Here is a 26463-nt window from a genome sequence, read left to right on the forward strand (position 1 = left end):
ATAACAGTTGAGAGTTCAAGAGAGAAGTCTTTAATATCAAATGCCGTTGCAGTGTTTAAGTCAAGATTTCTAATGGATAGCTTCCATTATCATGTTCAGACTATTGTAAGTCAGTTTATTTGTAGAAGGTAATATTCGCTTGTGACTGAAGTATTTTTATTTTTCCGATAAACGTTTTCAAATACGAAGTTTTTTTTTTCATTAGCAAATTGTCCTAGTTTCATGCAACATGGACAGCATCGGCTTGTAGGATAGAATCCGACGCACGTGCCTGACGTCATTTTCACTTCCCCTGTACACACAATTTAATTAAACCTCCCTATGGGATCGCTTGAACGCTAAAAGAATTATATTTACCTGATAAAACCTTCTATCGCCCAAGTCCGGGCTAATTCTTGTTTAATTACTCTTGATAATTAAAAAACTTGTTATTAGATACGCTTAGTTTTAATTACACTAAGATTTCGTAATAAGTATAATCTAGAATATTTTTTATATGTACTTAAAATCTAATTAATTATAGTACAATCTAAGATTTAGATGAAGTATTAACTTTTATTCGTAAATTAGATATTCTAAGATTAAGTTACCATGTCAACCAAGAAACAATCAAAAGTCCTTCAGAAATAAGCCAATTCTGATGGATTTAAATATCTATTACTTGTCCGACATTATAGGAGAAGTACCGATACTAAGTGGAGGTTTCACGAGTGATAATGGAATGCTGCTATTCATCTGCGCTAATGGTATATATTTATTGTATACCTGCTTTGTTTGTTGCTATAATAAATACCAGTGAAGGATAAAAAAAATTGTACGAGAAAGAGTCTATGTCGATTTACGAGATTTTTAGGGAACTTTAGAAAAAATGCGATGGTTTCTAGATAGAACGAGTGAATATTGCCCTATATAAATATTCTTTATTTTAAGACAAGATTCACGCATTCTATTGCTAGTAATATGGATTAATAATTCCATTGCCAACAGTGCATTAATATATCAGGTTGACCTCCACGGGGTTCTCTCTGAAAACCATCGTATTAAACATCGTACTAATCATCTTCCACTAGTGTCTCGCCGGCGCAAACCGTTAATGCCAGCGGGTACACCAAACACTGTCATCTAATAAAAAATTAGCTAGGTCATCGTAACTAACAATCCCCGTCGTTCCAATATGTTGAAATCACTAGTTTTACCTAACAATAATGTATGTACTTATAATAACTAGTAGCTATCCGTGATTTCATCCAAATAGTCGAAGAAGGTAAGAATAATATTACCACCCGAGCTTTCTTTACTATTTTAGAATATGGCTAACGAGACGCATAAATTCGGGAAATATTAATTATATTTAAAATTAAAGAAAAATTGGTAGGTCATCAATATACGGACCTACTCTTTTAGGCTGCTCGCCCGAAGAGCAAGAGCTAAGAAACCGAAATGTATGGTTAGCAACGGTCACTGTCATCATTCACTCATCGTCAGTAATGCATTCACAATCACAAAGAGACTTTCATACGTGCATTATTAGCTATTGTGTTACATATAATGTAACCTCGGGATGTACTCGTGAGTTAGGGAGATAAAAATTACAAATACAAATAATAACAAAAAGAAATAATTAAATAGTTCAACCATATAATACTAATATATGTGTTAAAATGTAACCACAATTCTACTATTTACAAATGCTTGTATCAATAGAATAATGTGTAAATAGAGCATCGGTATATATACCTAGGTATTTAGTAGTAGCTACTGTATAAAACTACTCTGTCGACGCTATTCATATTACTTTCTATTGAATTTTGATAACGCAAGAAGTAAAAGTGACGGGTACGATTATGTTTACTCGAATGTAATAATGTAATGGAGAATTGTATTGGATTCCATCAACAAATTGTGAGCATGAAATAAAAATCGATTTCCATTTGTACTTTAATAATAAAACAACAAGAACATCTTGTTTTAACAAAACAAGCCCACTGCGACATATTTATTCTAATAAAAGCAAAAATTAAAAGTGTTTAATACCGAAACTTGATCTATTCATGGTGTATATTAATTTTTAAACACAATTTTTTTCGAACTATTCCAACATTAATGGCCGTAGCTGTTCACCGAATGTAGGGGGCCAGTGCAGATGGTACACCAAACTCGCAGAAGGGCTTTTGAAGCGGCTGAAGGCCAACTCCTGCCTGACAGAAACTTAGTTGCTAAGGGATCGAACATCAGCTCGCTGATGCTAAGTGATGACTGCCGCCTATATACAAGAACTGAGCTACAGACATCATGTGACGTCTGTGGTACTCCAGGTAGTCATGCATTATTTATTATTACAAAGAAGTAAGATGTTTTGCCTCTATGCCATGTAATATCACTGCTTTATCTTATTCTTCAACTGAAACACATATTATAATGCGAGCTGCTTGACGGCTATAAGAGGTGAGGCAAATAGATATCAGGCGGACAACAATTTACAAAATCTACATCTACCAATAAAATATCATAGATTTTTTTTTTGATGAATTTCTTATTTTGCACCCGCCAGCGCTAACAGTTTACGCCCAGTCACCAGTGGAGAATGATAGGATGAGCACGAGGTCAGGTTAGTTGGCACATCGTGATAAATTCAACAGGAGTTTATCACGATGGTTTCCAGGAGCCGATTGGAGGCCAATCTGGCATGATACATTGTTAGCGATGGAGTAATTAGTTTACATTACTAACAATCCCTTTCCCTCCAATAGAGTTACAAGATTTCTAATTCGGAATTGTAACAGAGTACAAAATTTATAAAAACATAAGAAAATAATAGGTTTAGTAAAGAATATTTTTCCTTTAAACGTTGTGTTCGTATTTTGAATATAAAAACACAAAGGTAGAGTGTACATTTGTGTTTTTATATTCGAAATGCGTATTGTTAATAGTAACGTCAAAGATACACTGTCCCCGACTTGAAATGGGTATTTTCATATTATTATTACGCAGTAGGCATATTACATCACAGTGAACCCCTGACCTATATTCCCTGTACCAAGCTTCCTGTATTGTTTCAGATGTGGCTTATTACGTAGGTGTAATTACGTCTTGCATTTGACACACCTAATTGGTTAATTACTTTTACACTTATTTTATTTTATTTTTAATATCTCTTTTTTATATGAAGAATGAGGTAGAAAGTTAAAATATGTTCATGTACTTCGTGAGAATGATAATGTCATGTAACAATATGATAATAATTTTATACCAGAAACATTACTGCATAACTCGTCTGTTATAACCTCTATTATATGTATATGGCAAAAGCTGCTAATTTATTTATCTGGTACATTTTTTTATCTAACTGTAAAAGCAAACAACCTTCCTGACGGATCACCTTTTACATCAATTCATATAGATTTATTATTTTATTATTGTCTGTATTTAATGAAATAAGTAGTATAAATTAATTAATTTACCACCACTATATATATATGGCTATATACCTACTAAGAACTTCATATTGTCTTGTGATAACAGTAATACAACTCATGTGTTTTTTTTCCGGAGTACTAAGATGTAATGCTTCTTATTCTGTAATTTAACTGTTTTATCTCAAATTACAAGCGAAACACATTTTGTAAAGTCAACTACTTAGCGATTGATATATATGATTTCTAGATACTCATGAAGACTACGTTTTATAAACTATATGCCGGTAAAAATAACGTTCATTTTAAACACCTACTCGACATCTTCTTAAAAACTAAACGAATGTCAATGATTCTTTTGGGATTAAAATGTATCGACAATGTTAGCTTAATAATAATTTTATCACAATTAGTAGGTATTTACTAGTTTTGTTCTGTGAAGTATTTACACTTAACTGTCGAATGTATTCGTCTTTACCTCAAATATATTAGCCACCTCTAACGACACCCTATACTTCGTAAATGGTGTTAGCTATTCCATTCCTCTTGACGCCGCCTCTCCTATAGGTATGTAGAAACTACATAATATCCTATTATTCCATGTGTAAAGCAAATAGGTTCACGCAAGTCGATCGATAAGCTTAGAAACGCTACAGGTGCGTTTGTTCTACGTCACTTCCTTCGCGTTTCGCGTTTGCAGTGTGGGCTGTAATAGGAAATTACTTAACGCTGAATACATCTAGGTTATAGTAATCCCTAGTATATATAATAACGTAGCTTGTATATTATATATTGCAATTACTGTATATTTATATGTTTTAATCAATTTGAAATATGATGAAACTTTTAAAAGTAGTCTAACTACCTTTAAACAATTTATTTCAAAGTGATTAAAATTGGTATCGACTATAATAATACCTATATACCTATTTCTATGTTCCCACCATAATATCATATACCACAATTATAAGATTAGAACTATATTACGCACTAATAATAAAAATAATTCACAGAATATCAAAAATGGTCTGGTCAACTCACTAAACGTTTTTTATACCTATCACAGTCGAATCAGACAGCAATGTTTTTTACAGTATTATGGGGTGGTCACATTATTATTAAAAAAGAAAACGATTCGTTTGTAGAAACTAATATAAATTAACAGTAAACTAATCTAAGTCATGTTAGTATGCTAGTCATAGTATTGTAGACACTTTATTTATTGAACAAATGTTTTTTGCTATGTAATTTAAATTGGGCCATCGAAATAGCAATGTACTATGATGATGATAAAGCATATCTAATTGGGTCGCCATGGCCTAGTCGCGCATATTGCATGAACTGATTTTAATGTAATTTTGAGAAGCTGCTAATGGACAATGCCATGGCTTTACCAGCAATGTGATACAACTTGATTAGATAAATTAATCTCATCCCATATTAGTAAAAGGAAATCAAAATTAACAGCAACGACTTAGTTTTTACCTTCATTCAGATTATTAAAAACTTGTATTATAGGAATATTTTAATCAAAAATATAATCAAACAGTCATAAATATTCGATTATGGACTATGTATACAGCACACCAATAGCGACCCAGAGATATCGTATCTAATAAAAGCTTTATTCTAACTGAATAATGAATTATTCAGGAGATAATTGTATACGATTGTATATTTACGAAACGACGCAAGGACGGGCTGTTTAATGGATTTTATGGCATTACTCATTCCCTTACCTGTTTTGCGTAGATAGATCATAAATTTAGTAATACTAAACAAATCGCCTTAGAAATAAATCTAAATAAGTTCATCATATTGCTGACGTTATGCAATATATCTATATTTTTAATGGATAATAATGGTGTGGTGCATCCGCCTGCGCTAACAGTTTATGCTGGCGGGGCACTAGTGAAGGATGATAAGATGAGCAAGAGATTAGGTTAGCCCTTCGTGGCAAATTCACCGTGATTTATCACGATAGTTTCTAGGGCGAACCGCAAAGAAGTAATCTGACATGGTACCTTGATAGCAGTAGGGCCCTCATTTTACATTACTATATAACGTCAGCTAGAATCTAAACTAAATAAAATGCACTAGAGCAGAGTCTTTCTTTATTCTTCATCAATTCCAGGTTTGCTGGAAAGAACTGAAAGAAAACACTTAACTCGTGCTTCAGTATTTTTTTTAATATAAATGAACTTAATGTACATACTTAAAGTATTATTTATTATCAATCATAATAAACAATTTTATACGAATTATTCTGTGTATATATTATAATAAATCGTCGACGTCTAACGTCTCATATGAAGAAGACAAGACAGAAAGAACCGAATCCTAACGACCCATATCCGTAATTACGTATACGTAGGTATTTCCCTCGCTTCGTCAACTTTCATAATTTTATTCGCTCAAATGCATACTTGTCTGGAACGGGGATATATTTAGATGTATTTATATTATGTGTCTGCATCCGTGATAAAAATACGCTGCTATTTTCATTTCAAATATTGATTATGAAATACTAACTTCAACCTGTGACTTTTACTGCTTGTCCATGAATTATAATTGGCCTGGAACAAATGTAACTTATATATGTATTTCTCTACAGTTAGCAGAATATACTATACTACGAACTTACTGATATAATGACAACAATCTTTAAGCATGTATAAAAATTATGGGTACTGAATTGGTTTAAATATGAGTAGTAATAAACATTTATTACATTACTCATACTTACCACATTAATCGTAATACAAGAACAAAGAATTCTTGTGTCTAATTCTGTGTTATCTCTACAAAAAGATTTCTTTAATTATATAGGTGTCAAATCGAAAGTATTGAAAATACTGAGTCAACGTAAAGCAGTAGCAAAATGAACATATTTTTATAAAACCTTCATGTACTTAAAATACTCTTTAACGTAATCAATTTATTATGAAAAATGAATTATTTATTTTTGTAGTTACCATATTGTTCCGTACTGAAAGTAACTCAGTTTTATGAGTATTCTACCTACCGTTCAGCTCAATATACATTTTACAATAGTAGACGATTTAACTCTGGGATTATGGTACGAGGTTAGCATTATTATTTTTTGATAAAAGTCCATTTTTCATGTATTTTAAATGGCAAATTAGCTGACGGCCAGATGGTAAGCGGTAATATATATTACATAAAGAACACTAGGAACTATAGATATCACATTACCATGTCACATTCGTGATACCACACATTTCCTGCCAGATTCCAGAGGACTAAGATGTCATTAGTTACAGAGACATGACAAAATTATAGAATTGCACTGTTTAAACGAACCCTACAACTGTTACGCATCTTACAAAGGAAGCCGCTTGGCCACTGAGATATGTGAGACTGATAGACCCACGCAGATGAATTTTTACAGTCTACTTCTAGTCTACCTCTTAATAAATCTAAGAAATTAAAACTTTCGTATCAAAACATATGCAACAAATTTTCGAATATATAGCTTACATTCGAAATTTTTTTGCATATGTTTATACATTAGAATTAGGACAAATCATAAGACTATGTTTTATATTTAATTAAGTATAGTACACGGTGCTAAGCTCGGCGTTGCGTGTCCAACCTGGCTCTATTAATTTTGCCAGCATGACGCAGCTAATAGTCTTATTGTATGAGACTAAAAGCTTACGAGGCCTTTGGTGTTACTTTACTGTTTATTCCATGTTGCCAGAAAAATCTTTATTTTATACAATTACCCAAATTATTAAAGTAAAATAAAAACGCGACTACTAGGTTCTAATCAGTTGTCTATTATCATCTATCTATAACACAAGCTCTGCTTGCTGTGGGACTAGATGGCGCCGTGTTAATAGTCCAGAGTTATTTATTTATGTATTTGTTACATATGTAGATATAATTGTTAAAATATATCTTTACTTTAAAATTATTTCACGGGGGTTTATTCATACATCGACAGTGATTCTTAGCTATTTGTGATCACCTAGTACATTCCACAATTTTACGTTCTTATTTTAATCCTAGTCTAATATTATACCTCTTATATAAGTCTGTTTTTATTAACAAACTCTTAATCTCTACAGATTACGTCTTTACGTAAAAAAATAAGGGGATGCATGAATCTGTCCCCAGAAATAGCTCTTACGTAGATATAGCTAAAATCGTGATCCTCCTTAGTCGAGTAAAAAGACTACGTAAGCAGTTGTAATTCGGTCTCCCCCAAACCCAAGTCTACGACCATGAATTTATCGAGCTCAATTTTGGACGGTGAATAATTCACACCCAATATCTAATGTCGACACTATTCTAATTCCATTCACGTCCCTACGATAATTCCGGCTATTAATCGTCTATAAGCAATGCGGATTTCTATGGAAAATTGAGTTATTTTACAATATTAAATACAATTTCAAAACATCAAATGGTAATCATCGTATGCTTCTTGCCGAAAATCTATTAAGAACATGAAAATATGTGTATTAAAAATACCTTTGGTAATTTTGAGACCAATAAATATATATACCCACTATAAAAAAGAAATTGATTAAAAATCAGTACATTTTTTCTTTTTGTTTTTTCTTGTTTTTATCTTAATTTAGTATTTTAATAAAAAAGATAGTAAACTAACTAATATTAGCTCTTTAGAGCTAAAATTATTTAGACTGAATAGCGAACTTAGCAGAATGAGTTATTTGTGGATTTACATTAAAAGCCATTCTATGTTCAAATCTAAACGAGTTCATAAATATTGTTAACGACGAGTGCTTTTAATAAAAGCTATATGTATACAAACATATTTGTATAATTAATTAACCTCTATTACTATCAATATAACAACTTATCCGTCATTTTTATTTTTTCATAATTTCTTATGTAATTATTATTTTATGTAATTTGAATTGCTAACAATCTGACGGCCTTTCAACTGGTAAGTGATAACTGTCGCCTAAATTCATGAACAGCAATACGGACATCACGTTATCATATTACGCTCGTGTTATCACTTCGTTGTTATTTGAGAGGATTACGATCTTAACACATGATAAGAGGCATGACAGAAATAACAGAATTTCACTGATTTCAGAGGACGCAAACGACTTGATATTTGATGATGACACTTCTGTAGTACCTACATCTTTTATTCAAATCTAAGAAAAAAATAATTCTAGTTTAGACTTATAAAGTCTAACAGGAACTTGGAATGCGAATTTCTAAAACAGGATTTTGGAATGCGATACAAATAAATAGCTTTTTTTCGTAGATAATAATGAAACAGCGATCCATCTTGTGCTAATGATGTACACTATCGGTACACCAGTGAATGTTATTTTTTTTTTAAATAGAAGCTTCCAAGTTTATGTTTTCTAATAAAAGTAGCTAAAGAAAGGGCAAGTAAATTGTTTTAAAACTAACTCATTTGAAGAAGTAGATTGGTAAGTACTGAAGTTTTAATTATCTGCAAGTTACTTTCATAACAGTGAGGATTTTAAATTATAAAATGCGAGAATTTCTTGTTTAAATAATGATTTGACTAATTAAAATTAAAATTAATAGAATGTTGGATAGTTATATAATGACTTTAATAAATAACTATTAATTTTCCCTTATTAATGAGCTTTGTAGTAGTTATTATTACCACAACTTTGAATTATTTAAAGATCATTTATGTAAATTATAATTATAAATACACGGTTGATACAAATATGATGTCAATAAAATTATTACTTAACTTTACAATCTATTAAGAAATATTTAGTACAGTCAATAGATTCGTAAATGAGTAGATATGTCTGTACACATACGATCTTACATATTTGATAACTTAATAACCCATAAGAATGACGTAGATTATATTTACAATGTGATTTACATTTTGATAGTAGGTACCCACTCCATTGATGGCGTAGTTTGAAATATTCATCACAGCTAGTATAAATAAATACTAATGGTAAAAAATAGGCTTTTAATTATATATTTTATATCAGGGACGCGTCTTTAGATTTAATTTCCTCTAAATACCCTAATTTTACTATATTTAAACTAACACTATAAAGTTGTTCGTTTTCCAAAAGATTAATTCCTTACTTGATCTACATTTAGTATCTACATTTATACCCTACCATTATCAGGAGTTATCTCCCTCATCAATCTATCACGATACCTGCTAAATACGTATGTTTTACCACCATTACGGCGTTAAGAACCTCTGATAAATCTTCACAAGCCCTCTGATGTAAGTGCGCAGCCATAAAATGCGAATAATGGACACCCTCCAGTTGCTTTTGATTAGAAACAGCTTTTGTAAGCGTACTTGGCTTTTCTTGTACAAGTTTTTATTATGGTGTCCAACATGTCTAAAAATAAAAATTAAAGAAAAACCGTTCAATATATTATATTTGTTAAAAAAATAATACCTGTAAAATAAGCGATAATAACCATTATCAAATAGAAGTGGAAGTTCCAATGGTCACGGATTCGATTCTTCATATGGTACTAACATTTATTTTATCGGTCTGGATGGTTTCTGTGAGTATTTAAAAAAACGTATCTATGTATTTGTATAAGTTATCTAATACAAATAACACAAGCTCTGCTTAGCTTATGACTATGGTGCTGTATGAAATGTCCTAACATATTATTATTAATAAAAATATATGAATTAGGGCTTAACAAATACGTAACTAAGCAAACAGTTTTGTTTGCTTAGTAAAAATACATATTAATCTAACATATGTTTATATGTTAGATTAATATGTATTTTTTGTCCAAATACATGGGGATTAAGGTTGAATGTAAATTAATTGATAGGCTTCTCCTAATTACAGTCATAAACTTATGCAAGTAGTTCAGTAGTTAAGTAATACATTAATTCCACATTTTACTGTAAACATTCAATACTTTCCATCACTAACTGTATGTTCATTTGTCATATTACAATATATATCTTCTAGACTATACATTCTATGTAAAACTATCTATTCGATATATTTATGTGCCTCTGGTATTTCGTTACTTAAAAAAAAAGATAGGCCAACATTGTAGGCCCAAAGTACAACACATCATTTATTACAAACGTGCGTAGAATGCATACTGAAGTGTAGTCTCCTCATTTTATATATTTTTGTCCACAGAATGGTTCCGTGGCGTGGAAAAACGAGTGCGGGGTGAGGTAGCGGGTGGGCGCTATGAGCGCACCGGAGCCTTCAGTGCTTCAAGCGCTGCAGGGCTACACCCAACTAAGCGACAAGTGGCCAGGGCCTCGCGCTGTCAAGATATACGTAGCATCTGTCTACAATGGTACGTGAGCTCTTCAGCGCTTAATTGCTGATTTACTCGTACATTTGATTGTAGACACATTGTCGATGGAATCTTCAATACTGCTAGCGCTAAGTAATTATTTATTTATACAGGTGGAAGAGGATTTACCTACTGAAAAAATATCCTACAGTTCAACGAGTAAATATCTAATACTTTTCAGCAGATATACCCAGTTCTTTATAGATGTTGCTTTTTATAATTAGGTATCAATTCTGTGATCAAGTTTAGTATTAAATTTTTCGCTATTTTAAAATAAATACCTAAAGGTACAAGGTAAATAATTAAAGGTATCTGAAATGAACTTGTATGTAATAATGTTCCAGATCCAATTTAATAGAATAAATTTAAAATTAATAAAGTTTGTATACCTACATCACCTTAATTGAGCACAGCTCGCAATAACTGGGCTACGCTATAAATCTAATTATTTTGCACTTTACATTGCACTCTACAGTTCGAAATGTAGAACAATAAATTATTACGTATTGTAGTAGAAAATTTTACATTTTTCATGATATTTTTTATTACGTTTGATTTATTATTGCAGTTTATGGAAATGTAAAAGCTAAAGCCAAACGAAAAAAAATCTGTAGGCAGTTCCATTGTAGCGATTAACCGTCGCATGTGACCTAATTACTTAAACGTAGTGATTACTTGCTCATTGTGTTGACATTTCAAATGGATGAAACGATTCTATTTTCAAAAATTGTATTTTGCTTAAATTTTTAGCACACTTGGAATCACGTACCCAATTATGTATTTATTGTTTTATATATTTTACTTTGTTTATTAATATTTGGCTTTAAATTTTGACTGAACATATTCATAAAAAATAAATTTTTGCTACTAGTGATGCCAGCCTATAAATATGCAACTATATATATTCGGAGCTTATACTTCAGTTCATTTTCAGACTTTCGAGAAGAAAGGCGGCAAATTCTGGAGATGGTGGGGCCAGAGTTGCAATCAACATACGATGATCGCTATATTGAGGTATTTTATTCCCATTTTTACGTTTTATATTTTTAATTACCAAAAACAATACACACAGAAATACACTAAAAATACACACAGAAATTATAATTATTAATGAAATAAAACAAAATATTTATCTCATTTTTACACACAAGGTTCAAAGAATAAGATCTTATTTTTTTAATAATATTATATTTCCACCCTTTGTGCAGCACAATTAATACTGGCCACTAATAAAAACTTATAATCTGTGTTCTGTTAAACTAGTAACAATTTGGCGGGAAATTAAATTACGTAGCTGTATTCTAAACTTGCGTATTGGAACGCTTAGCTTCATGGCTTTTATACGATTTATTGTGCTTTTAGTTCGTTTCTCATCTCGAATGGAGAAAAGCAGATTGTTCGCAAACGTTCGGAGACTATTTTGCTAGTATTTTTTACTTTACATATAATATATTTTATATAATGACATAGGGAGCGCGATTCAGGAATTCAGGATTCGCGTCAATAAACTAATCCGTTTAAACTACACAATGCTAATACATAGTGTATAAAAAAAAATATATCATCAACAAAATTGTGATTTAAGATAAGTAATACATTTTTGTAAAATATGTATAGGTATTTATAAATACTACTTTATACATCTCAGAGACATATTAGTGACCATGTATCTATGAAAACTAAATAAAGTATATAATTTAGAAACTTAAATAGTGTTGGTAAATATTACTATTATTGACACTATTTATTACTAACAATTATAAATAACAATGTTCCATAAAAATCGAAGATCAGCAAGAAACCGTGCCATAACTTTTCGAGCAATAATATAACAATTAATAAGTAACGAATGTAATAAAATATCAAATTGTTTATAATATATAAAACATACAATTTTAAAAATAATTTTACCTATAGGAAACTACATTGTTGGCAAGGAATGTGAGCTGTAATTTTTTTATGAAATGCACCCATTGCTCCTGTGCTAAGCCAGGTAGTCAGTTGTAGTCAGTTACAATATATTTATATACATAGACATCATCATCATCATCATCTGCTTCTTCCTTATCCCATTTATTTGGGGTCGGCGTAATATTAAACGTTTGCATTCATCCCTGTTCGCAGTCATCGCGTTATTTACTTCCTTTCTTACTATATCATCTTTCACACAGTCCATCCATCTCTTTTTCGGCCTTCCTCTGCCCTTATAACCATCCACATTCATTTGTAACATCTTTCTTAAAATATATTTACATAGACATCATTACTTATTTATTAAACGGATGGGTGAAAGTGGATATACTTTTATAGTTAGCTTCATAAATCTAGTTGCGTTTGCGGTTAAATTGCTCCATCATAATTTACTCAATTTGCGGTAACATGGTATACAGAGATAAAAGCTTGCACAGACAACGCTACTTTGGGGAGACCGCCTCAAATTTATCTATGCACAGCTGCGCAGTAATCGTTTTTGTTACAATGGGTATCTTTGCTTTTTTATAAAATTTCGTTTAGTTTTTGTATTCAATTATATTCTGTTAGTAGGTGTAATGCTCTTAATATAGGCAATGTGAAAACTTATGTTGTAAAGATGTTTGTAATTGAATCACACTTTAGCAAAAAGATACACAGATTGATCATAACCTAGATAGATGAATTCAAGTCATTTCAAGTAAGCAGCGCCGAATAATACTGATAGTATTCATTTAGAATAAGTAGTAGGTACTTCAAATTATGTAAATCTAGCTTAAAAAACTGTCTTCTATATCCTCAAAGATAGATAATTTGTTTTGTACATATGCTAAATTACATTGAAATTCGTACAACCACATTCAATCATCAAAGCATCAAGTTGTATATATTTACAGCAGGTTTTTTTAAGATGGACAAAGAAATGACTAAAAATTGCTAGCGTAGTGTCGTTGTCTTATTATTTTGACCTATAATATTATTTTAATATACCTATAAACTGAGGTATTCGTTAAGCAATAAAGTATTAGATACTCTTCAGTCAGCTAACTTTGTATGACATTTACACATCTGGCACGAAAAGGGACAAGTTCCTAAGTTATGTGATATGCGACAACTTTGAGTTTTAGTATTCCGGATGGTTTATTATAACTTGGAAGCATTGTAGTTGGAGTTAACATCTAACATTGTTTTAATTTATGTCGTGAACTTAAGTAGGTATGTACAAACATATAGACTGAAGGAGGTGGGGGGAAGATTGATAGCAATACGTGTGAGTGGCTTCATTGTATCAATGAATCATGTCGGGTCGGGATCAGGATTTATTATTATTAAATTTCAAATAACAAAAATATATATATAAATATATATACATATATAACAAAATGAAAAGTACAAAAACACCTACATCAATATATTTATTGCAGTCACTAGCAGACAAATTTGTGAATAAATCCTTACAATAGAAAAATAATTATATTTCGTAGCATCTACAATCATGAATAGTAGTAATAATATAACGGTCAAATAGACGTGTCTTTCATACTTTACAAGGAAATTGTAAATTTAAATGAGATATTGTATATGCGTGTCACATACAGACCCGTTGTAGTATTTTCTCTTGTTATTTTAATTGTAGGATCATAAATAGTATCTAATAATTACTAGTTTCTCAATGTCTTCGTGAAAAATATCGCGTGACACCAGCATATTCATTTCTTATTTTTCATACACTCTGCTATATGCTATACTTTTTGTTTTCTAAGACATGTTCCTTTTCGTTATGTACCCAATTCATATCTTAAGGTAGTTCAAACATTGTTCTACTTAATTCTGAACTACAAATACAGAAAAAACTAGAAGATGTGTTGAAAAAATATAACGACTATTTTTATTTTAAGTTATTTAAGTATTAATTCCTATTAATACACAACAAAATTACGTTAATAACTTTGGTCATTAGGATTACACTAATCCAAATGACCAACCTTATTTTAATCATTACGAACCTTACTTAATAATTTGATGCTCTATAACCTATAGATACCGTCCGTCGTAGTGATTTAGCACTCTGAATTACGCCTAAGGTCGTGATCTCAAATCAGGTTATCATTAAAAATCCTGTAAATTCTATTTCTGGCTCCTGTAATGTTGAATTAAAAAAATATCCAAAGTATAAGCGAAACTTGTGCTTATCAATTGTTGCGTTTGCCATGACCTCAACAGGTTACAATGCCTCCTACACTACCCCATCTCGGATAACAGTCGTGGCGGTATGTGTATAACCCACTCGTGTTGTGGGGATTGAATTTCTTTTCAATGCGACTTACCCAATTTTAAAACCATTATATTATTATTTAATTTTATTATACCTGTCCTTTACGTCCAGCTATTAATAATACCGTAATAGAATGAAATGTATGAAAATTCTCGTAGGTAATTAGAATATGATTCTTTTTTAAACAATTGTGTAAATTCATCACAATGATCAAAATGATGACAAAATGAACTTACTAGTCTATCGACATTAATATAGATCGATCTATTCAATCTACATATAATATATATATGTATACGCCTAACAAACAATGCACTCATATCTATATAACTGAGAAAGGTATCAATTTCCAATATTGAATACATTTAAGTAGATACTTTCCTTTCGTACAATATTGAACTCAATAAGAATTTGTCGTTTCTATGGGATTTGCAAAATCCCGTCGGTATTTACTCCACGCTCGTAGTAATAGGATGATATGATTACCTTCTAAAGTCGGCAGGAACTAATGTTGGAAGCTGCACGGCTCTTATACAATTATGGGGCTATTTAATTCATGTAACACAATTCTGTTCCATTAGATTATAAAACCTTTACTGGGAATCCATTTATCTGATTAGATATCCCTATTGTGAAATATTTTGCTTTAAGTAACAGTAATATACAACATCATTGTCAAATTTGGATTGGATTATACGGATTCTATCTATGTATTGGTATGGGTATATGTATCTTTTGGATTTCTACAAAAAGTACACAGTAGTCTACTAAACACTTTTGTTATCTATCTACCAATAGAAAATAAACCTGGTGATGAAATAAATCAATAGCAAATTTATTCATACACACTCGAAACTTTATAGTATGTAATCTATAACTGTATTACATCTATGGTTAAAATATATACATTTCATCTGAATTTTAAATAATAAAAATTATTCAAATGTCTTAGATTTTTATTCTTGTTTCGCGGATTCACAAATAAAATAAAAACATTAGGTATACTTATATTAAATGTAATTTGTTGAGTCAACGTACAGACCTACTAGGCGAAAGGAGGGCGGAAAACAATGCTCACAAAATACAATGAGCAAATTTTCCGCACGTTAGTCAAGTAAAGCGCTCAAAATAATTTGTATATTTTTTTTAATATTTGCTTGACTATACCTTTGTTTTCATAAAATTTCGTGATTTTATTATATACAATAATTTTACGAAAAGTAATATGAAATTAAAATTATACTTATTTACAATACTAATAATTGAATGTAACTTGAAATAAAATTATAGCAACAATATGTCACAAAAACTCACCTCCTACTGTTACATTGTCAAAAAAACGCACTACAGTGTTTATTTTTTTTTTCTAATTGTGTGAGCTTGTGCACTAATCTCACATCTATCTTAGCTAACTTAACTGATGTAAAAACAGTTTTCACTGCTGTAGTGTAGCAAACTTCATACATAATATTTTGTGTTTATAGTATTTCTTTCGCTTCACCTACCAAAATAGTCAAGTTACTAGTATTAATACGCACTTCTTGAAACAACGAGTCCGTCTTAATTATTAAATACAATAGTTACATGTAGTCCATTTTCAATTTATTTGTTATTAAAAACAATAATGACTGATATAACTACTATTACTACTACTAAACTACGACTATTAAAATTATGTGACTGTGTACTAAAAAACAGGAACTTTATGAATATACAGGGTCGTATATGATAGAGTAAATTACTTAGATTCTAAATTTTTGGCCGGTATACAAATAGTATAATAAAATATTACAATATTTTTTTAAATATACCAACAGCTGTTCTTATATTTAACAAACAATCAACACAGTCTAGAATAACCATTTAACAGTTATTAGTAATTTACCTTCCAATTATGTCCAGATCGAATTTGTGGATATGCACTACGGCACCGACGGGGGAGATGAAACAAATCCAGCACTCCACCGGTACTACCTTGACGAGATTCGTTGCTGTAACCAAACATCTAAAGCGGGATATTTTCTTGTAAGTAAAATTTGTTTATTCTAACAATTAGATAAGTATTATTATAAATTTTATATTTATTATATAAAAAATTCTCTATAATTCACAGACGTGATGGTTATATAAATTATATATTATTGAAATTAAATTAGGTATAGTAAATCATAAATTAGTTAGTCGTCGCTACTTAATTTCCACAGACTTGTTTCTTTTCGACTCCTAAAGGTTATAGCGTACACCTTTCTCAAATTCTGAATTAGAGGAATAATAAAAGATATATTTTTTTAAACATAACTAATAGTTCCAACGTTCAACAAACTTTAACTTTATATACTAATAATAATAATAATAATAAGTAAGAATCTATAAATGTAGTTTAGTGTAAGACTTGTATGTATCCTAATAGGATTATATATCCTAATATGAAACAATTTTAACTTTATTCATTTATCATTTTCTCTTATACGCACGAAACATCTAAACGGAACCTCTTTTATTCGGATACTGAAAGAAAACAATTTTCCTTTGTTTAGATAAAAACAAAAGTAATTTTGTAAAGTTGCTGAAACTTCCTTTTTGGAGTAAGTTTCTTATTTTATTTTTAATTTCCACATGGGTTACGTAAATATTACAATGTTTTATCCGGAATTACAATATCAGAATACTATAAAAGTATTAAATAAATTATATTTTACTATAAAATTATTAAGCTGAAATAATTAATTTGTAATATATATTTATATTAAAGTTCCAGTCGTTATTTATTTAATAACATGTTAATTAACTGACTCGGTAAACATTGTTGCCAATGTAAAAATAAATTATTTATCAATATGGCCACTGTAACTACTTAGGGGTTTAAAAATAGCCTACAACCTATTCTCAGACTTACCAAATATACACCAAAAAAATCATAAAAACGGTCAAGCAGTTCCGGAGAAGTTAAAAAAAAACATTGACACGAATTTTTTATATATTAAAAGTACATAATTATTAGCTTCTATTCATACGTAACTATACAATAATTATAGAGTACAACGATTTGGCATAAGGTATCTTTCAAATTATGAAACAATTTTTGAAATAGGTACAGTGGTTCCGGAAATTACCTCACATAATCTTGCATATTTCACTCTCCCCTTTTAATAATTATACTTTTCTGCAGTCTTTTTGTTATAGTTAGTGCAAATTTTATATATACTCTTGTTACTTTATGTAAAAATAGGTACGTACTTATTTAGGTTGTAAATTATTAGTAACATTTTGAACAATGAATAACTTTTACCATAATTATTACTGTAAACTAAGAAATCTAATCAATAGAATGACAACATCAATGTAAATTATGTATAATATCACAGTATATTTGAGATGAAAATAAACAAGTTTTATGGGTTCTTAAAAGTTGAACATGAATCTATTTTCCATACAAAAGTCGTTAGAACTTGGACGTAGAAAAGTTACGGCATTTTTATGCGCAAATGTTATAACGGAAATGTTCTAACTGATTTTGAATTTAGAACTCTTTGTTCTTTTTAACAAATTGTTATGTTTTGTTAAAAGGACCGATTACTAATATTTAAAACATATCAGAGGTTAAGTATTAGGAATCTCCTCCTTTCTTATTTGTTGAGAAGTAAACCACATTAGATTAATAAATAAAAGACTTCAACATGAATTCAAATTCAAATAGAAGAAACTATGTATAATGTTTTCAAGTCATAATATCAGTTTTTTTTTGGACAATGGAATTAGGTAATGGCTTGTGCTGGTTAAATACGGCCAGCAATTACCACGGACCACATATTAACTTTTAAATTTAAAATATAACTATACAAACTAATATTTTCTTTGTCCAGCGACATTTCTTATGGGTGCAATATAAAATGAGAACAACCTACTTCCTACATTATGAACGAGACAAACCATTTAACGTCGTACTATTGTGGTTTAAATGGTTTAACTTTGTTTTTACTACGCTAACTGATGACTACTCTATTTTGTAAAGTTAAATAAAGGGAAGCCAAGGCTTTGTCTTCACAGAGTTGTTGTGTTTCTTACTTACTTCGAAAGGAATAAATAATATAACAAGTAACAATGGTTAAGTCTGAAAGCCGTCGTATTATATACTCTAGTCATTATAATAGTAATTATAATTTATATATGTATATATAAATAAACAAAATTGAAGTGTCTGTTTACAATATTAAATTAACGGCGTTTTGTTTATATGAAAGCAGATACGGTACTTAATTCAAAAATTCGTTTCTGATGTAACATTTTTCTAGAACTATAGATTAACTATAGACTTTCAGATAGCTAATGTTATAAGGAGTTAATTAGGTTACTTTTATTTTAGGAATTTTATTTATTTTATTGTCATATATAACTAGTTTATAATAAATTACAAATATTATAATTTACTAGCTTTTAGCCGCGGCTTTGCTCGCATAACTTCATTATTTGCTGCTAGATGATGCAAAGTAGCAAATATTGGTATTATATGTTTTTGTTATTTATAAGAAAAAAAAATGTTTTTTTTTTAAATAAAAAGTATCTTATGTTTATTCTACTACCTCCAAGAACATGTGTAGAAAATTTCAAGATAATCGGTTCAGTAATTTTTTCATGTAACCGTAACAAACATCTACTTTCGCATTTATACTGTTAGTAAGGATTTGAATTTGATCATTACTAATATAAAGCTGATAATAATATTGCTGTTTGTAAATTAACGTCTATAAGATTTTAGAACGAGACTTTTTTTACACCTGTGGTCCAGATTTTTAGAATATTCTTGTGGCTAAATAAATACAAAATAACATTAGTATTTAAAATCACAGATTAGAAGAACATATAATATAAGGATAGATAGAAGGGACAATAATGAAATCTTTCTTCCAGTTATAAGAAGAGAGATAATAATAATAATAAAAAAGATAGATAGGTAATCGGTAAATAATGATTTACTTAAGTTTTACTGGTTTTGTGGTTTTTATTGTTTATTTGACACAAATGGTAATAAATGGCAAATGATGAACCCTGGGTAGTAATGTGATATCTGAGATACAGTATAATTCTATAATAGTTCAAGTGGTACTATTATATATGTATGTTCAAACGTAGTTGCACTGTTATGTACAACTTAACTATGCAATATAACCTTAGAAGGTAATAAAAATCTATATATATAAAAATGAATTGCAGCTCGTTAATCTCGCTAAAACTCGAGAACAGCTAAACCGATTTGGTCAATTTTAGTCTTGAAATATTCGTGAAAGTCCAGGGAAGGTTCTAAACCTGACTGGTGATAAAATATGAAGAAATTGCATGTAAAATAGTAAAAACAACAATTATATTTTCCCATACACATGGCTGATAAATAACTAAACTTCAAGAAACCTTTGACCTATTTAATTTTGAGGCAGAACGGAGTTCGGAGGGTCAGCTAGTATTATATAATTATAAATAACCTGTAAACTAATTATGTTTCTCGTAGTGCTTTCTGGGCGGCGACACAGCATCTTACCAACCAATGCTACCACTATCTATCCCAAGCGACAAGTTTGAACAACTCATCAAGAATGATACTGCGCAAACGAAGCTCATCCGGGGCCACTATAGATTGAGTGATGATGGGGCTTATCATCTAGAAGGTGACGATACATGGTAAGATTATTGTTATAAATCTACTAATATTGTTCATGGGTTTTGTAACTTTGTATATTTACTTGGATGTTACTTATGGATTACTATATGGATAGTTACTTACTATCCATGGCAAAGTTACAAAACTTCATGCTATTCAATTTGATCTAGCGGTTTATTTCCGATGGTCGTGAGTTCGATTTCTCGTTGTAAATGTATTCATGAGTATGATTGTATCGGTTTGAATGTTTTCTATGTATATTATGTATGTGTATATAAAAAAATATATCTATGTATTTACATCAATTGTCTGGTACTCGTAACACAAGCTCTGCTTACCATGGACTATACGGCGCTGTATGAATTGTCAAAAAATAAATTACATTACATTTTTTTAATTAAGCATGATTATTAATATAATGATTTTATAGTCCTAAATACTGAAACACTACTGGCATCATGTTACTTACATGATGCCAGTAGTGTTTCAGTATTTAGGACTATAAAATCACAATAAGTAGGTATCATTAGACATAATTGTGTATAACGGATATTAAAGATAGAAGTTTAAAATTATATATTTATATACAAGTACATAGTATATAAATATATAATTTTAATTTAGACTACTTGGTATTTCTAAAAAAACATCGTTAAAAATATATTCTACATACATATTCGTAAAGCACGGTGAAACTGCATTGAATATTCTTCGTTAATAATTCGTACTCCATAAGTTTATAAATACGTATCTTCTGATAGGCTCGCCGCTCTGAACGACTTAATCATTTTCTTTAGATGGATATCCTTTTTATTAGTTTCTGGTTCACCTGTTACTATCCAATAATACTTGAAGAAGACTTTGATCATACTTATTCGTCCTATCTATTAGGCTATAAGAATTTACGACCGTTCCTCCCTACGAGTACAGGCCGATTACTCAGTGGGACCGTAAAATAAATAATTTATCGAGCTCTCTAGGGATTCCTTTCACACGGCTAGAGGTACCTGAAGAACCTGTACTTAATCTTTTATTACAACAACAAGGGATCCAAACGGGAACGCTCATATTCTAGTTTACATTCAATATAGGTATTACCGTTTACATTGAATTCCTATTTCAGCATCCAAGCGGCTTGTTTTGTAATGTATTTCGGTTGAAGGGTAAGATAAGCACTAAAATTACATGATGTCGAAATGGCAAAGGTTGACTTGAATTACGGACACCATATGATATCCGTGACGGTATCCATGGTTTTCTTGATGTAGGTATATAGGCAATGTTTACTAGTTATCATCAGCCCCACCGTCAGTATGTTTGCCATCATGCCAGTTGTATAAAAAATACCCTATTTTTTATTTATCCCACAATATATATTATAAGTACAATTGCATGTAGAAAATAGTGTAAAATCGTTGACAACTATATTTTTAAAGATTTTTCCATCTACTAACTAAACAAGAGTCTATTCGCTAACTTTTATATTTGTAGATCCACTTTTATTTAAATTTCGCATACCGCGTATTATACTTGCTCAAACAACTGCCCAGATTCTACGTAAAGTAATTGCTGCGGCATGTTTCTGTTTAAATATACCTTTACTAGCTACTAAGCCTGACTTCGTCGGTTTCTTTTGATGTAAAAGATAGCCTATGTTCATCGTGTTATATGCACTTACTTATATTTATGGTAATTCTTTAAAATATCTAGTCCAAAAAATGTAAAAAGTCTCTTTTTACATTTTTTGGACTAGATATTTTATGATGATGATGAGATTATTCATATTTTCGCTTTTAAAACATTAGTATGCATTTAGTTTATAATTGTAATATATATTAAAACCTTTCTTGTAATTTATTCTATTCTTTCCTTATACATAAGTAAATAAATTATATTTCGAAAGGTTATCCTTAGTATAAAAGGCATAGAAATTTGCGTAGAATTTCGACTGCCTGTAAATTTTTCTACTTAGTAAGCAGTCATATCCGTAACACATCTGGCTATCTAGCCAGAATTTTCTTTTAACACATCTGTGTTAAAAGAAAATTCTTATATCCGTGAAACATTTAGTTAAATGTGTTACGGATATAACAATTTTCTCTTAACTTTTGTAAATCGTTGTAAATGAATTTTAACGTAATTTACAAGTAAATTTAAATACACAACTTGATACTTCTGGAAATAAGTTAAGGATACTTAAGTAATAAATAATTGTCTAGTGCAAGAAAGTATCATAAATTTACATATATTTTCGAAATTATTAATATTATTTTTATATATAATAATTATTTTTAATTATTTGCCTAGGGGTAATTCTGTAACATGACTATTAACATGGCTCTTGTAACAAGAGCCATGTTGATAATATGTAATTGCATTTTGATAATTAGCTGCAATTGTACACAAGCTGATCTCCACCATAAGAAAAATGGTGTTTACCGCCTATCGACGGGTCTTTAAAAAAATAGGTTAAGTTAAGGTAATAGGTAATTCGGAAGCCCGTGGTATACTAATCATGTATCATTCCTATGGACTAAAATGACTTCGTGATCTATACTTTTACATCCATATCTCACCCTTCATACTATGAAGAGTGAGATATGGATGTAAATGGATGTAAATGGATATGGATATGGATCACAACTGTAAATAAACGCAGCAGCTTTCTGCAAATTCTACCTCTGTAAAATAATAATATTATTAATACCCCTGGATAATTCACACAATGCCATCTCCCAAGGTAAGCAGACAGGTAATACATTATTTTGTAATTGACCAGACTGATACAAACAAATAAACAAACAAACGGAACAAACATTTATATTCATAAGTATTATACTTATGAATATAAATGTTTGTTCCGTACATGAAATCGAACTCGCGACCAACAGAAGTAACGCAGTGTACTAAACTGCTAGACCACCGAGGTCTAATACGTAAGAAAATACGGATTCGTTAATAAAACTATTTTTAAAACTAAAATCATTATTGTCAGGTTCAGTGACTTGCTCGAGAGGGATGCGGAAAGAAACCGTCTTAATGAACTTCAGAAAGTGTTCAACAGCTTAACTCTCGAAGCGTTGGATAACGGTGCCGATGTCGCTGATTTATTACGAAGTCCTGTTGAATACCAGTGTGAATTAGCATTGGGTAAGACTTATATATAAGAACGGTTATAAATCTATATTAAAATTCTTTTTCTATTTCTGTTTATCTGTGCGCAATAAAGAGTTATTATTGATAATAAGAAAATATATACCTTTTGCAACTATTACAGTGTTTTGTTAGAAGTATCTTGAAAGTAAATGACAAAAGAGTTCAAATAGCTCTACATTATCTGTTATAACTAACTTAATTAGAGGTTATAGTAATGGAACGTAAACAATGTGTTTTCCAATTTAATTTATTTTGTTTTAAGTATCTGTTAGAGGACCCTTATTTTTTATTATAAAAGTTATGACATGGAATGACTGATATCCGTAGATAATAATTTTATGACTTTAATAAAAGTTTTACGTTTCCAATAGTCCAGTCCTTATGTCGATGAACTTTCTATTTGCAGTTCAATATTTTTATATTAGCATCCATTATTATATTGAATATTAGATTAATTTATTTTTATATCCGCTTTACTTTATTAAAGCAAAAGCTTTTCAGCATTTGAAATATTTTCACCAGAGATTAATAATCTTCTCCCCGTGTAATATTACCATTATTATTTTATATAACCTAATTTAAGTGTTCAAATTGGTGTGTTTAATTTAATTTAGATTGCACCAATAGATAAAAGATATTTCCAAGATATTTTCTTAATTGGAATTTTGTAATTGAAATCTGGATAATTTAAATTATAACATAACTATATAAAACTAGATATTCCAGTGTGACTCACTAGAAAATAGTATTATGAATTTAACTCACTTCTCTATATTCATACACATTAAAATACAATTAGAGTGACCAATAATTCATTTCAACGACTCGTCAAATAAAGTCAACTTTCAGTAGTTCTACTAAAATAATATAAAAGCTATATTTCTAAAATGTGCATATCTTCTTAATTTAGAAGGGCAAGCACAATAGGTATGTAGATCGCAGTGCTACAGGTCCAAACACCAGACAATATCACGAACCAACTACAAAAAATATGTATATCACTCAACTGTGCGTATACCTAATAATTTAATAGAATTAGGGGAATATTTATATTTTATCATAATAAACATTGCTTCAAGTCTACGTACAGGAATATTTTAATAAATAATTTCGTGATAATAACGCCGGATACACTTTACAGAACTATTGAATACCGGCAATCATCCAAAAGGAATGATTGTAGCCTACAGAGATATCATAGAACCAGAGGCTTGCGACTCAAGGCTATCTGCTTTAGCGTATACTAGATTAAAAGCATTGAAGAAGAAACTAGAAGACGTGTTGCCTGATACTCATATCGTTCAACTTGAGTGAGTACTTATTTAGTTTACCTATCTATGTATTGTTACGTTCAACTATTTGAATTATTATTGTGATTGTTGTTGTCTCTCTCAATAATTTATTAGACACTAAATCATTCGGTATACAAAAATCTTATTTTAATATTATAAACACGAAAGTTTGTGAGTATGGATTGATGTTTCTTACTCTTTCGCAAAAACTACTGAATGGATTTTGATGAAATTTTACCGTAATATAGCTTATACATCAGAATAACATATAGGCTATAAATTTCACGCGGGTGAAACCGCGAGTACAGGTAGTATATAATAAAATTCTTAATAGAAAATACAATGAAGTATAAAACAATATAGCCATTACGTCAGCAACAGTGATATTTTACCAATTAATTTTTTTTTTCGTGTTCCACATTACATATGTAAACACATTAAATGGTGAAAAGTATATTGAAATATACATATTCTTTCATATATTTTTCAACAAAAATATTCCTGCCTGTTTACTAAGTTTGCATGAGTAATTTTTCCGTATTGTATCACACAATGCAATATTGTGCAGGTCAGTCAAAATGTAGAGTTTTTCGTTATACAACTTTTTCAACCGGAACAGTAAATATGAATTGCGGCAATAGCTAGGTTTTTTATTGTTGATTATAATTTTCTATATTTTTATACGTAAAAATATGATGTATATATATATAAGTAATTAAGGTTGATTATTTAATAATCAACCTTAATTATTTATCGATTAAATTACAAACTCCAAGTAACATCAATATTATATATAGTATTTGTGTCGGCTTATAAAATGATACCTAATAGCACCTATATATTATATATATACTATTAGGCATATTTTATATATTGTAGCAAATTAGGTAAAATTTTTGGCCGTTTACACAATTTTAGGCTCTAAATAATAATTGCGGTGTGATTTTACATGGATTTGTGCTTTTGTGATATATGTATGTATGTATTTTGGTAATTAGGTTTATGAGATCTTTATATACTATGATTCACAAAGTTGAATAATTAAAACTAATGAATAATTTTTTTATATGTTATTAGATCACAATCAGCGGAGTCTTCAAGAACAGATGCGCCGTCAGACAACGATGAAAAACTAAGTCCATTTAGGCAACAGGTGCAAACTGTGATTTGTTCGCTGGTGGACGATAGCCTCAGTACCGAACCCGATCAGGGGAAGGGAAGAAAAAAGACTGTACAGGTAAATTACAGGCTGAATCTTTTAAATCGTGATTTTGCAACACACCTTGAGTTATAATGAAATGTTTTACTATATACTTTTAAGCTGTTATTATTCTAAATTCAAGCTACAAAATGCATCTGTTTGTTTAGCATTCTGCAAGTTGTTTAATATTAATA

The 26463-nt window shown here is 30.0% G+C and overlaps 1 protein-coding gene across 1 annotated transcript in view; it reads left to right on the forward strand.

Moving 5' to 3' along the window:
- Positions 1-10609: 10609 nt before the first annotated feature.
- Positions 10610-26463, forward strand: part of LOC131846943 (protein qui-1) — a 51592-nt gene continuing 35738 nt past the window's right edge. Inside the window, exons 1-7 of the mRNA XM_059196360.1 lie at positions 10610-10721; positions 11656-11735; positions 16870-16992; positions 20471-20640; positions 23616-23770; positions 24918-25086; positions 26146-26305. Of these exons, the coding sequence (XP_059052343.1) occupies positions 10610-10721; positions 11656-11735; positions 16870-16992; positions 20471-20640; positions 23616-23770; positions 24918-25086; positions 26146-26305 (969 nt within the window). The remainder of the gene's footprint in view (positions 10722-11655; positions 11736-16869; positions 16993-20470; positions 20641-23615; positions 23771-24917; positions 25087-26145; positions 26306-26463) is intronic.

Source organism: Achroia grisella, unplaced genomic scaffold (genome assembly GCF_030625045.1).
Source record: "Achroia grisella isolate CSIRO2021 unplaced genomic scaffold, CSIRO_AGI_Agris_v1 utg515, whole genome shotgun sequence".
In the NCBI taxonomy this organism is placed as follows: Eukaryota; Metazoa; Arthropoda; class Insecta; order Lepidoptera; family Pyralidae; genus Achroia; species Achroia grisella.